This window comes from Chiloscyllium punctatum, chromosome 33 (genome assembly GCF_047496795.1).
Source record: "Chiloscyllium punctatum isolate Juve2018m chromosome 33, sChiPun1.3, whole genome shotgun sequence".
In the NCBI taxonomy this organism is placed as follows: domain Eukaryota; kingdom Metazoa; phylum Chordata; class Chondrichthyes; order Orectolobiformes; family Hemiscylliidae; genus Chiloscyllium; species Chiloscyllium punctatum.
Genome location: NC_092771.1, coordinates 29969416 through 29982643, shown reverse-complemented (window position 1 = coordinate 29982643; position 13228 = coordinate 29969416). Strand labels below are relative to the sequence as shown.

Here is a 13228-nt window from a genome sequence, read left to right as displayed (position 1 = left end):
CCCAGCATTGACCCTCATTTGAAGGTTTGAAAGTGGTCACAATCCCTAGGTTACCTGTGAAAGCGAGAGGAGAAGACCTATGTGAGGCATGAGGTGAGCAGCACAGTCAGCCATCGCTGCTTTGGAGCTCACGGCTCCACTCGAGATCCTGACCCCACTTTGGGGAGCCTCGGTCGAAACAGTTCATCAGCTATTGTTCCCATCAGTGCAGGGTTTTGGCTGCATTAATCACAGTACACCACATTTATAAAACACAGTTTATTCAGGCAACCTCATGAATAAGAACAAAAATTAAGCCTTAATGGGATACAACATCGACAGAAATACAATAAAAGTTCCTTTTGTGGGAAAAGCCATATATATCAAATTAAAACAAAACCTGGAACTGTTGATCTGGTTCAAACAGGACTCCATGATCCCTCCTTTTGGTTCCATAATATTTCGGTCATTATAAAAAGCAGCTTATTGGCTTTCACCCATTCCCACATAGGCACCACTCTGAGCTTGTGCACTCTTGCACCACCCTGAGGGTGCAACTTTACGTAGTGCAAACAAACTTCAGATTGGACAGTCATAAATATGGATCTCACGATCATCTGCCACGGAGACAATTTTTGATCCATTCCCATTGTACTTTGCACCCCAGACCTGTTGAGAAAGCAACATGGTTTTACTTAAAATGTCTATGTAATGAGGCATTTTTAAGATCAAAGAGACAGAACTACAATATTTACTGCTGAGAATTCAGGGATCCAAACTGTACACTGGCAGATTGGAAGGACAGTTACCTGGTCCAGGTGATCGAAGAAGGTGTGCACACAACTTCTTGAGGCAACATCCCAAACCTTTACGCTTTTGTCAGAAGAGCTGTTGCAGAAAACATGCAACTGGTTACAAAAAAAACTGACGAGGAACAGGAGTAATCCATACACCTCTAACTCAAATTGGTGAATCATTCACAGGGTTATGGGAGCAGAAGTGTCAGGCTAATTAGAAGAACTAGACAGCCAGCATAGCACAATGGGTTGAAAGGCCTCCGTTACTCTATAATGCCATAGGCAGGAGATTTAGAGTCTCCTCAGTTTAGTGGACTGACTCTATACTGGCTGGGCCACAGTCAGAAAAAAACAAATAAAAAAAGAAAGTAATCCCATAGGCAGCATGGTGGCACAGTGGTTGCCATTTTGGTGACTGTGTGGAGTTTGTACATTCTCCCCATATCTGTGTGGGTTTCCAGTGGGTACTCTGGTTTCATCCCACAGTCCAAAGACGTGCAGTTATGTGGATTGACAATGCTCACATTCCCATAGTGTCCAGAGATGTGTAGCGTAGGTGGGTTAGCCACGGTAAATGTGGATTATAAGGTAGGTGTAGGAGACATGCTCTTCTGACAGTCGGTGTGGATTCAGTGGTTGGAGTGGCCTTTTTCCACACTGTAGGAATTCGACAATTTCACAAATCAGCACCTTGATTACACAGCGAACGTAAAAGAAAATATAGTTGTACATTTTCCCACATTTATCTTTCAACTAAATCAATTTGATCAGAAATCACCTCAAACCAGTAGGAAATACAGCACAGATACGATGAAACAACAAATGTGCACCAAGCAGGCCCCAATGTTTCATTCCCACCCCTCTCAAGCCTCACCATGCTCCTTCAATTCCTGACCCCACAGTGCCTGCCCCTCTGCTCTGACCAAAGTCCACGAACAAGGAGTGAAGGCTGAGGGCAGTCAGATACTATGTGACAGAGAAACTGTTGACAAAAGATTCTGAAATTATTACTGCTAATCTCAGATTAAAAACAAGGTGCACCGATCACAAGTTGTTCTGTTGATAGGGTGAGAGACCAACCGATAAGCCTTAGAAACCTTAGTTTTGGAATTCAATAGGATACTCAGGCTGAAAAGCTGCAATATTAGACACTAGTGCACAAATAAAGCTAGTCTGAAATTCCCCAACCCATTAATTTAAACTAGTGAATGTCCCCACTGAAATGGCAGAGAGAATCTCAAAGAAACTCTCAAGTCTTTGTATGTTAATGACGCATCACATAATTTCAGGTCTGAGAGTTTGAAAGAATATTTCAAAATTTAAAGCACTCATTCCACCATTACCTTGATACAAAATGTGTGTCATCTGGGCAGAAAGCCACACTCAGTACCCAAGATCCATGACCACTTAGTGTACCCGCAAGACTGGCATGTTGGCTGTAGGAAGGATCAGATTTAGGAGTTGTATTAACTGCACCCACACCATGTATTGGAATTACCAGAACATCATCTAATACAAATAAATGAAGTGGGTATAATAAAATTTCTCACACATCATAAATCTTGATGTAGCCATCATCAGAGGCTGTAATTAGAAGTTGAGAATCCGGAGAGAAAGTCAGAGATCGAATTGGCTTGGCATGACCTGAAAGTAAAAAACAAACTATTTTAAAAAGATGGCCGACAAAAGACACATCTTACCAAAGTTTTTTTTAAAATCAGAACAATTTACAAAAATACCAATGTGAAAAGGATCAATGTTTTTTTAAATAACGAGATGCTGATTGGCCGGCACCATGGAGAATACACGTGTCAGATGATGACCAATGTTAATTTCCACCCCTGTTTAGATTTATACCTGATTAGTCAAGACATTACCCTGAGAAATGAAACAGGGATGGCTGTCATCTATTTTGTTTAGTTTATACAGGAACAGTCAATGCATGTCTACAAAGGTCAGGTTGTTTTTTTTTAATAGATGCTGTTTGCAGTATGTGGAGAACCACTGCTGAAAATGCGCAGGTCAGGCAGCATCCGAGGAGCAGGAGAATCGACGTTTTGGGCATGAGCCCTTCTTCAGGAAGCCCTTCTTTTGGACTCATGCCCGAAACGTCGATTCTCCTGCTCCTTGGATGCTGCCTGACCTGCTGCGCTTTTCCAGCAACACATTTTCAGCTCTGATCTCCAGCATCTGCAGTCCTCACTTTCTCCTGTGGAGAACCACTGTAAACAAGAATTAACAATTTTAAATTGGTTGTCAGTGTACCTAGCACAGGCAGGACTATTTAGAAATTGTTGCCCGATCGCAGAATTACATGTAATGATGGACAGGGAGTTTGGAGTTTTGCAAATATTAGAAAACATTTAGAATCCCTACAGCGTGGAAACAGGCCCTTCGGCCCAAAAGGTCCACACCAACCCTCTGAAGAGTATCCCACCCAGACCCATTCCCCAACCCTATTATTCCACATTTACCCTGACTAATGCACCTAACCTACACATCCCTGAACACTGTGGGCAATTTAGCATGGCTAATTCACCCTAACCTGCACATCTTTGGATTGTGGGGGAAACCGGAGCATCCACAGGAAGCCCATGCAGACACTGGGAGAATGTCCAAACTCCAAACAGACAGTTGCCCGAGGCTGGAATCAAACCCTAGTGCTGTGAGGCAACAGTGCTAACCACTGAGCCACTGTGCTGCCTCAGATTAGTAGCTATCCTGTTGTATTAGAATGCAAAGATTTACAGGAATACAGTTTCTTATTGATCGATACATTCTACAACAAAGAGACAGACTAACATAAGGTAGTACACTTAAAAGGGAAAAAAAAGAGAGACAGCTATCTGGGCTGCAGTTGACCCAAGATCTTCCAGGTGAATAATGAAATGTACCAACAGATGTTTGAAAAGAGCCTCCAGAAGGCTACTGTAGATCAAACAACTGGACAAGAACCTTCACAGTCATCAGCTGATAATGATTATGAAAGCCAATCCAACTGACAAACATGAAACAAAAAAAAACCAAAGAACCGCAGATCCTGGAAATCAGAAATTGCTGGAAAAACTCAGCAGATCTGGCAGCATCCGTGGACAGAAACCAGAGTTCACATTTCAGGGCTGGTGATTCTTCTTCAGAACTGATTGTAATTAGAAAAAGGTTAGCATATATGCTAGAGAATGGTTATAGAAGGAGTAAATGGTAGGTGGAATGGAGTTCAGATAGAGATAGAGAGAGAGAGAGAAAAGCAGTGGGGCAGACATAGCAGTAGCTGCTAATGGGGATTAGTGGCTGACAATGGGTTATTTGTACTAGCAGCCAATGTGATGGCAAAGCCTAGATGTTGGGGTAAGAATATGGGTGTAAGTGATCAGGCTGAAAAATTATTGAACTTGAAAGAGTCCAGAAGATTGCAGCGTTCCCAAGTGAAAAATGAAGTGCTGTTCTTCCAGCTTGCGCTAAGCTTCGCTGGAGCACTGTAGCAAGACCAAGACAGAGATGATGAGCAGGGAACTGTGGGTTGAAGTGGTAGGCACACCAAAGTGCAGGGTCATTTTTGTGAACAGAATGTAGGTATGCTACAAAGCAGTCACTTAGTCCAAGCTTTGTCTCTGTAGTGTAGAGGAGACCCCATCATGAGTAGTGAATACACCAGACTAGACTAGACGGAGTAAAAAGCAAGTAAATTGTTGCTTCACCTGGAAAGTGTGTCTTAGGTAGTGAGGAGAGGGGAAGTAAACAGGGGGTGTTACACCTTATGTGATTACATTGGAAGGTGTCATGGGCTGCGGGGAGATGTTGAGAATGGAGGAAGAATGGACAAAGCTATCCCTGAGGGAACAGTTCCTGTGAAATGCTGACAAGGGAGGGGAGGAGAAGAGAACGTCTGATGGTAGCATCTCACTGGACATGATAGAAATGGTGGCGAATGGACCTTTGGATGTGGATGCTGGTGGGTGAGGACAAGGGGGGTGCTATCGGTGTTGTGCAAGGGAACAGAGGGGATGAGGGATGAAGTGAGGGAGTTGGGTTGGACACACCTAAGGTCCCTGTCAATCACAGGAACACTCAGTTGAGGAAAGTGGTAGACATTTGGAAGACCCCTCTTTCGAAGTTAGCACTATCAGAACAGATGCGATGGAGGTGGAGGAATTGGAAGAATGGGACAGAATTGTTGCAGGGAATGGGGTTTAAGCATGTATAGTCGAGGTAACTGTGGGAGTCATGGGTTTGTTGCAATACTTTAGCCTCATCCCTCATAGATATCCCATCTTTAACGTGTGTAAAAAACATTAAATGATCTTGTATTAGTGATCATTGATTTTCTGCTTGGTGCCGCTTAGAATTCTTTAAAAAGTGACTGGTTGCTTGGACAACCTGAAAACCCCACACTCAAGACACTACACAGCAAGAGAGGTGAAATTCTTGTTGGAGACGTCACTTGATTGTTCAGTAAAGTTTATTTTATGCAACAAGTATCCTTCTTTTGTCATTGACAACACATACCAAGCCGCAAACTCCTTAAAGACCACTGACCCCTCTCCCCCCTCCCCCACCCCAGTCAATGCAACACTGATTGCTGGTGCTTAATGGCCTCTCAACTTCCATCGAAAATAACCACATGAAGGATTACAAGCCTGAATCCACACTTTTCTGTTCACCCAATTTCATGCCATAGCTAAGAAATGTTTTATTCTTGGTATGTGCAGGCATCCCTGGCTGTTGCTCATCCCTAATTTCCCCTGAGAAGGTTGTGGTGAGCTGCTTTCTTGAATCATAAGATCCCTACAGTGGAAATCAGCCCATCGAATCCACACTGACCTCCAAACAGCATCCCCACACACGAAGTACACCCCTTCCCCTCCCAACCCTGTAACCCTGCATTTCCCATAGCGAATCCATCTAGCCTACAGGTCCCTGCACACTACGGGCAATTTAGCATGGCCAATCCACCTAACCTGTACATCTCTGGACTGTGGGAGGAAAGCAGATCATCCAGTGGAAACCCATGTTGAAGAGAAGAGAGAGAGAGAAAAGCAGTGGGGCAGACATAGCAGTAGCTGCTAATGGGGATTAGTGGCTGACAATATCTCTTTTCATCCAAGGTTCCCGAATCATTCCATCCTTATCTTTCAACGTCACAGGAAGATGCTGGTTCTGAAATCTGATCAATTGGCGTTTAAAAGGTTCCCTTATGTTAGATGTGGACTTGCCCTTTAATTGCCCCCAATCTAATTACTCCAGTTCCTGCCTAATACTGTTGTATTTAACCTTCACCCAAGGACCATTCTTATTCTATTCATTACTATCTTAAAAATGACTGAATTATGGCCACTGATCCCAAAATGCTTCCCCAATGAAACTTTGATCACCTGACCAGTCTCATTCCCCAATACAAGGTATAGTACAGCCTATTCCTTAGTTTGACTACATACATATTGTTTCAAGAAACCCTCCTGGATGCACCTAACAAATTCAGTCCCATCCAAACACCTGACAATAAGGGAGTCCCAGTCAAACTTTAAGAAATTAAAATCACCCATGACAACAACTCTGTTGTTTTTTACATCTTTCTAAGATCTGCTTACGTTCCTCCATCTCCCACTGGCTATTAGGAGACCCATAGCATAACCAAATTATAGTGATTGCACCTTTATATCCCTGAGCCCAGACCATGTAGCCTTGCTGGATGAACTCTCCCAGATATCCTCTCTGACATTCTCCTTAATCAGTAATGCAACTTCCCCCCACCTCCATACATTCCTCGCTATCTAAATATCTAAATCCTGGAACACTGAGTTGCCAGTCCTACCCTGGCCCAACCAAATTCCTTTAATGACTACATCATCATAGTTCCATCTCCTAATCCAGGCTCGAAGCTCATATGCCTTACCTGTTATATTCCTTGCTTTAAAATAAATACACTTCAGACCACCATCTGGCTATGTTCATTAACATGGCCCTGCCTGCTCTTCCTATTAGAGCTGAAAATGTGTTGCTGGAAAAGCGCAGGTCAGACAGCATCCAAGGAACAGGAGAATCGACATTTAGGGCATCAGCCCTTCTTCAGGACTATTAGACTGTTCTTCCTATTAGACTGACTTGACTAAATGTTGACCTTTTCCTCAATCACACCATATGCTGACCTACTGCAAGTCGAGTTTTTTTTTCCCTCGGATAGTACCGAGCTTCTTGAGTGCCGCTAGAGCCACATCATCCAGACAATTTGGGATTACACACTTTGTCAGAATTGGTTTCCACTTATCGCTCACGCAGAACCCCAACATTTTTACCTTCTAGCGTATGCAGAAGCTTTCCAGTTGCAATATCAAATATGTTGATGATACCGTCTATAGCACCGCTGGCGAGGTACTTCCCATCGGGACTCTGCAGTGATCACAAGATTCATCTTTTATAACATGAATCAACATAGATTCTACTGCATATGCCATAAAAGAAAAGAATGTTTCACATGATGCTCTCACATTCTGCACTGAGCAACACAGAACTAGTCATAAAACACAGCTGTTTGTTAAAGAGCAAACAGTTTACTTTTCACTGAAACTAGTTAATTCTATTCAACTCCACCCAATAAAAGACTTCACCAGAGAGCAACATTTAAGGGCATAATAAATCAGTGGCACGGGTCATTCAGCCCATTGTGTGAGAACTGACATGCTACAATTGTGTTTAATAATCCTTATCTGGTATGTGACATTTCCCACCTACAAACATGGTTAAGGTCAGGTAGGTAACTTCCCATCTGGCTATCTGACAAGAACTTACACATTTTTCTTGTTCATGGTAAATAGGCTTGTCTCTAATTGCCATTGGTCATTCAGTTTGAGCATATCAAAAGAAAGCAGACAAGATTTAAAACTACTGTTACTCTGAGTTCATTTACTGACTGTAACATGAAACAGTCAGATACTTATCAGGTCTCTTTCCATTATAACCAGCATAGCTGCCACAATTTTGCAGTCTATGTGGTTACAGGCACAAGATTAAGCCATGCACCAACCTACACTTATATATTGCCTTTAATGCTTCATTGCAGTGGTCTCAAACAGAATTTGGCTTCGAGTCACTCAGATCGAGGCAGATGAAGGCCATTAATGGACAGTAAGGAAACTTATACAGAATAAAAGACCAGAATTGGAGGAGTATTTCAGAGCATTGTTTGGCTGAAGGAATAAATTACCAAGGTAGGGAGGCGCTGAGATCATAAACTGTGTATATAACATCAGGCTTACAGTATAACGGCCCCTGATCGTGTTCCCAGCTAATATGCACTTAGGGGGAAATCTGGTCTATTTGCAGGAGAAAACTGTTGGAGATGGATCAGAGAGAACATTCAGTTGAATTAGAAAGAAAATTCTTTACTGAGATTCAAGATAGCACATAAACTAAATAAAATTAGTCTTCTGGTTTGTCTTACATATGCAATACTGAGGATGAATTTTCCTCTTGTATCCAAGGAAGATTCCTTCTTTCCACTTTCAACACCAAAGATATTAACTTTCCCCAAATGACTCCCTGTGGCTAAAAACTTGCCGTCTGGAGAGAAGGCCACGGACCAGGCGTCAACTGAATGAAAACAAAGTACTTCATTAAAACCAGTGTTGGTTATTTAACACAAAGCTGTGGAAGAGAAAGAAAAAAAAAATCAATGCCGAGTAAACTAGAAAATCTAATTTGATTTGAAGCTGCTACATTCCTCGTCCTGTACACAGTTTGAACAAACTTGAAAACATGAAAGAGTTTCACAAGTCAGGAGCAGATAACAAGTCAGTGATAAAGTCAATGAGAAAAAGAAAAAGAAAAACAAGAACAGAAACTGGTCTCCTTCCTATCTGAAAGATGTTGTGAAACTTGAAAGGGTTCAGAAAAGATTTACAAGGATGTTGCCAGGTTTGAGCTATAACTTTTTCACGCAGAGGGTGGTACGTGTATGGAATGAGCTGCCAGAGAAAGTGGCGGAGGCTGGTACAATTGCAACATTTGAAAGGCATTTGGATGGGTATATGAATAGGAAGGGTTTGGAGGGATATGGGCCAGGTGCTAGCAGGTGGGACTCGATTGGATTGGGAAATCTGGCCAGCATGGACAGGTTTGTTGGACCGAAAGGTCTGTTTCCATGCTGTACATCTCCATGACTCTATAACAGCCAGAGAATTAAGACAATCATGGAAAATAAATTACAGTTACGGACCTAAAGCCTCTGTCACACAACTGAACTGTAATGTTATAATAAACTAGCAATTCATTAACCTCACATTTCACTGAGAATGGAGTTTTAACACTGCCCATCACTATTAGATTGTACACCGATATGAAGGTTCAGATAGACAAACTGTGTGAATTATTTCCCAGTTTACAGTTTAAATCTAACACATGGCCAAACTCAAATACGCATTTAAACTGAAGTTGCTTTCTTAAGAGCAGAGGAGATTGATGGGGGACATGATTGAGATTTATAAAATTATGAGCATAGATGAGTTGACAGGAAGAAACTTGATGGAGAGATCAATGGTCAGGAGGCTCAGATATAAGGTAAAGGGCAGAAGCTTTCGAGGATTTGTGTGGAATCTGGAACTCATTCCCTGTCAGGGTGGTAGTTGCAGAAATCTTTTAAACATTTAAGACATATTTAGATGAGTACTTGCAATGCCAAGGCATACAGGAAATTGGAATCAGAATGGAATCGCAGTGAGCCCAAGGATCCTTTTCTGTGCTGTAGATCTCTATGTCTTTTACTCTGCAGATTAACTCTCAGAAAACTGAATCAACTTCAGATTCCTCCTCAAACCTGTAGAGTCTTGTGACTAGAGTGGGCTGTTCATTGAGATTTTAAACAATTGATCAGTTTTCTTGGCTATGTTTATCACTATTTGATCTTCAATCTTGAATCCTCTATTTCATCCCTCCACCACCCTGAAATTTCCTGAATTTGAAGACTTGAGAATATAAAACAGCTTCTGAATTAATTTGTTTGAATTTAATCTTTCTCATCTCTTCAAATCAGGAATATTGTGCAGAATAACATCAAGTAATATGTCACGTATCCACCAAGATACGGTAACATCTTATGTTGCATGGGAGCTGATCTCTACAGGCTGGAGATGGCATTTGAAATGACTACACAAAGTTCATCGTGTCCAGATACATGGAACAAACCAGCAAGATTCAGCATTGACAGCAATGTCCAGAGCTACTTGATTCAAATTGTTGAGAATAACATGTGAATGCACAATCATTAGAATTCAACCAATATTTGTTAATTATATAAGTTACAGTCACAAATGTAATCAAGTAGCAGCGATTTTTTGAAAACAATATTACCTGGTCCAGCATCCAAAGACTTAATCTGTTTGCCTGATTCTAAATCCCAAAGGCGGATATGTGCATCCAGAGAACTGGAAGCTGCAGTGGTGCCAGTGTGATTAATGTCAACTGACACAACACCTAGTTGATGACCCTCTAGAGTCCATTGCAGTTCCAGCTTCTCATCCACCCTGGAACAGAAAAGATACATGAAACTGAAGCAAAAATCGAAAAACAGAGCAGATCTCCTGCATGCCATTCCCAACCAAAGTCCACAACAGTTCGATCATCAGCCTACACTACAAAACCCATTACTTGACTGCTAATACAAGTTTCTAATATCACATGCTCAAATTTATATTTAGGAAAACAAGGTAATCACAAGGGCAAAGGGTTACTGCTGTTTTTGTGGTGACTGGATAAAGGTTTAAAATATTGATGTGACAGAGAGAGAAACTGTTTCCGCTAGCACTGGGAAGGATTGTTTTAAAATTGTGCAGGCAAATATTTTAGGAGGGAAATTAGAAAGTAATTTTTCATAGAATTCTCTTTCTCAAATGACAACTGATGTTTTATCAATTTTTAATCTTAGATTAATGGCTTTTTTCGTTAACAAAGATATTAAGACACTTGATTTTGGTCATGGATCAGTCATGTTGCCATTAAATGGAGGAATAGGCGCAAGGGGCTAAGCGGTCTACTCCTGTTATCCTCTGTGGAGGTTACCTGCTGCTTACAAGTCTCTGGAGTTGAACCAGAAAATATATTTTGCTGCTATTCGTAATCAGTTTCATGTAACAGACAGTGTATTACTCATAAGGACACAACATCTAACAATCAAGCATTTGAAACATTTAGTCAGGGCATCTGCAAGTTGAAATGTGCTAGCAATCAGAATAGGCCATTCAGCCCCTCAATTCTGCTCCATTCAATTAGATCATGCACAAATCAGGTTATGTACACACCTTTCATATAATATCAATGGAATTCAAATAACATTTAGCATTTGGTGAGTTACAGGGACATTGCAATACTGCCTACAGCTTGTACATGTATGGGTGAATATTGTTTGCAGCAAGTGAGGTCATGCAACAGGTCGTTAGTTTACTACAGAATATATAAGTGAATCTGAATTCCTAACTGAGAAAATGTATTTAGCCAAGAATAAACATTCAGTAAAATACTGAATTTACAAAAATCATTTGTTAATTTATTTTTAGCTACTGGCCCTTTTCTATACATCCAACCCGATGCCTCAGCATCACTCACGGCCTGGTTTAAGATAAGAGGCAAATTTACTAAAGAATTGAATAAAATTAATTCTCATTATAATAAAAGGATTATCTAACTCTCCTATTGGAGGGTACAGAATTTCCCAGTGATAAGAATTCAGCTAAAACAACTTGAAAATATATAAAGTTATTGTGTTTCTCCTTTAATATCTTACCACTGAGAGACATGGTAAGATTTTAAAGATTGTCATGGAAATGGAAATCAAAATTGATTCCACTCCTTTGTACAAGTTTCAAAGTGACATCCCAGAGCAAAACCTTTAAGAATTGAGACACAAGCCTGCAGCATGTGAGATCTCAAAACTAAAAAAAAAGTCATCAATCATGTACAAACTGACCCAGTCACTCAAATTTAAATTAATTTAGTCTCTAATCAACAAAGATGAAAAATTCACACAAGTATTGGCATAGATTTGGTGGGTTGCAGCCAGTTGTCCCCATGTCTAGATTGAAGGGAAAAGTACCAAACCAGTCCTACTTATTTCTCCAGTATTCTTTAAAGTTAAACCATTAAACTATTTTGATCTAAGGATGCTGACTTTTGCACCAAGGCAAAGTTCCAAGTTCCACAAATCGGAATATCAGACACTTACCATTTCCAGACTTTAACAAGGTCATCCAGAGACCCAGTCACTATGGTTTCTGAGCTATCTTTCTCACTTTTTCCCCAAGCCACAGACCAGATAGAATCTTCATGAGCTATCAAGAGATTAGAACCAGGAGCAAAGTGTTGAATACTCATTTGAGGATCTTTATTTCAACAAATAAGTGATAGAGATAATATGCAGAAAGGATTCCAAAGCTGATTGGAAGTGTAAAGTTTCCTTAACCTGGAAGATGAGAAATGGATGCAATTTGATTGGTAGCAGTTTTGAACCAATCAAAAACTAACATTAAGAACAAAAAAGTTATAGAGTTTGAAACAAGATAATGAAAAGTTGGGCTAAACAAGCAATCAGCAATGACAATGACAGGCAACAAGAACAGCAAGCAAGCAAGAAGAAAAGTCAGTGGGAGTAATCAATCATTCAGTCAAAGCGAAGTAACATCATTAAACTAATTAGCTACTCGCAACATTGCTGTTTGTGGGAACTAGGATTCAAATTGGTTGCAGTGGCCCAGATCTTCCAGTCTTCAGGTGGTTAAAGACCAGAGGGAATCTGAAAGATGCACTGGGACCCCTTGAAAATCCATTCTTGTCGACTACAGTTGTGTGAGGAATTCAAATTTCTGATAGGTAATTAACTAGGGTCTGGAACCCTCTGAAAAAAAGTCACCAACTCTTGAGTTATTGACTTCAGGGGGTTCCAACGTACTAATCTTTAGAGTTAGCCAGGAAACGCCAGAGAGATTTAAACCTACTGTAAAGGTTTAGCTAGCTATAAAACTGACTTCCCCACAATCCCCAATCAAACACTCAGACACCCAAACTCATCAATACCTAAAACATGCTACACATTCCCTCACGCACCTACTTGCCATGGTATCTCTTCACCCATTTATATGCCACCTTACTCCCTGTCCCACTTAGCTGCTCAGAGTTTGGAACTACTAAACATTTCATTTCCTGAAATACAGCAACTACTACAGTAAGGAGGGGCATAGTTTCTGTAACAATCCATTCTGATGTTGCTACACGGTTTGCTAGAATACAGTTTGTTGTGAAGGACTCCCCTTTGGATGTCAAGCTGGAAAAATCCTGGGAAGGTAACAGAGGAACCTTTTATCTGAGCTGGGTTGGAAACAAGGATTCTAAGAGAAATTGAGGACTGCAGATGCTGGAGATCAGAGCTGAAAATGTGTTGCTGGATAAGCACAGCAGGTCAGGCAGCATCC

The 13228-nt window shown here is 40.9% G+C and overlaps 1 protein-coding gene across 4 annotated transcripts in view; it reads right to left on the bottom strand.

Moving 5' to 3' along the window:
• Nucleotides 1-243: 243 nt before the first annotated feature.
• LOC140458526 (solute carrier family 25 member 44-like) overlaps nucleotides 244-13228 on the bottom strand; it is a 198695-nt gene continuing 185710 nt past the window's right edge. For all 4 annotated transcript variants that reach the window (XM_072553278.1, XM_072553279.1, XM_072553281.1 and 1 more), the window contains 8 exons: nucleotides 11986-12091; nucleotides 10119-10291; nucleotides 8215-8363; nucleotides 7070-7163; nucleotides 2327-2420; nucleotides 2120-2212; nucleotides 789-867; nucleotides 244-648 (listed from right to left, as the gene is read on the bottom strand). In XM_072553278.1, the coding sequence (XP_072409379.1) occupies nucleotides 559-648; nucleotides 789-867; nucleotides 2120-2212; nucleotides 2327-2420; nucleotides 7070-7163; nucleotides 8215-8363; nucleotides 10119-10291; nucleotides 11986-12091 (878 nt within the window). In that variant the 3' untranslated portion in view covers nucleotides 244-558. The remainder of the gene's footprint in view (nucleotides 649-788; nucleotides 868-2119; nucleotides 2213-2326; nucleotides 2421-7069; nucleotides 7164-8214; nucleotides 8364-10118; nucleotides 10292-11985; nucleotides 12092-13228) is intronic.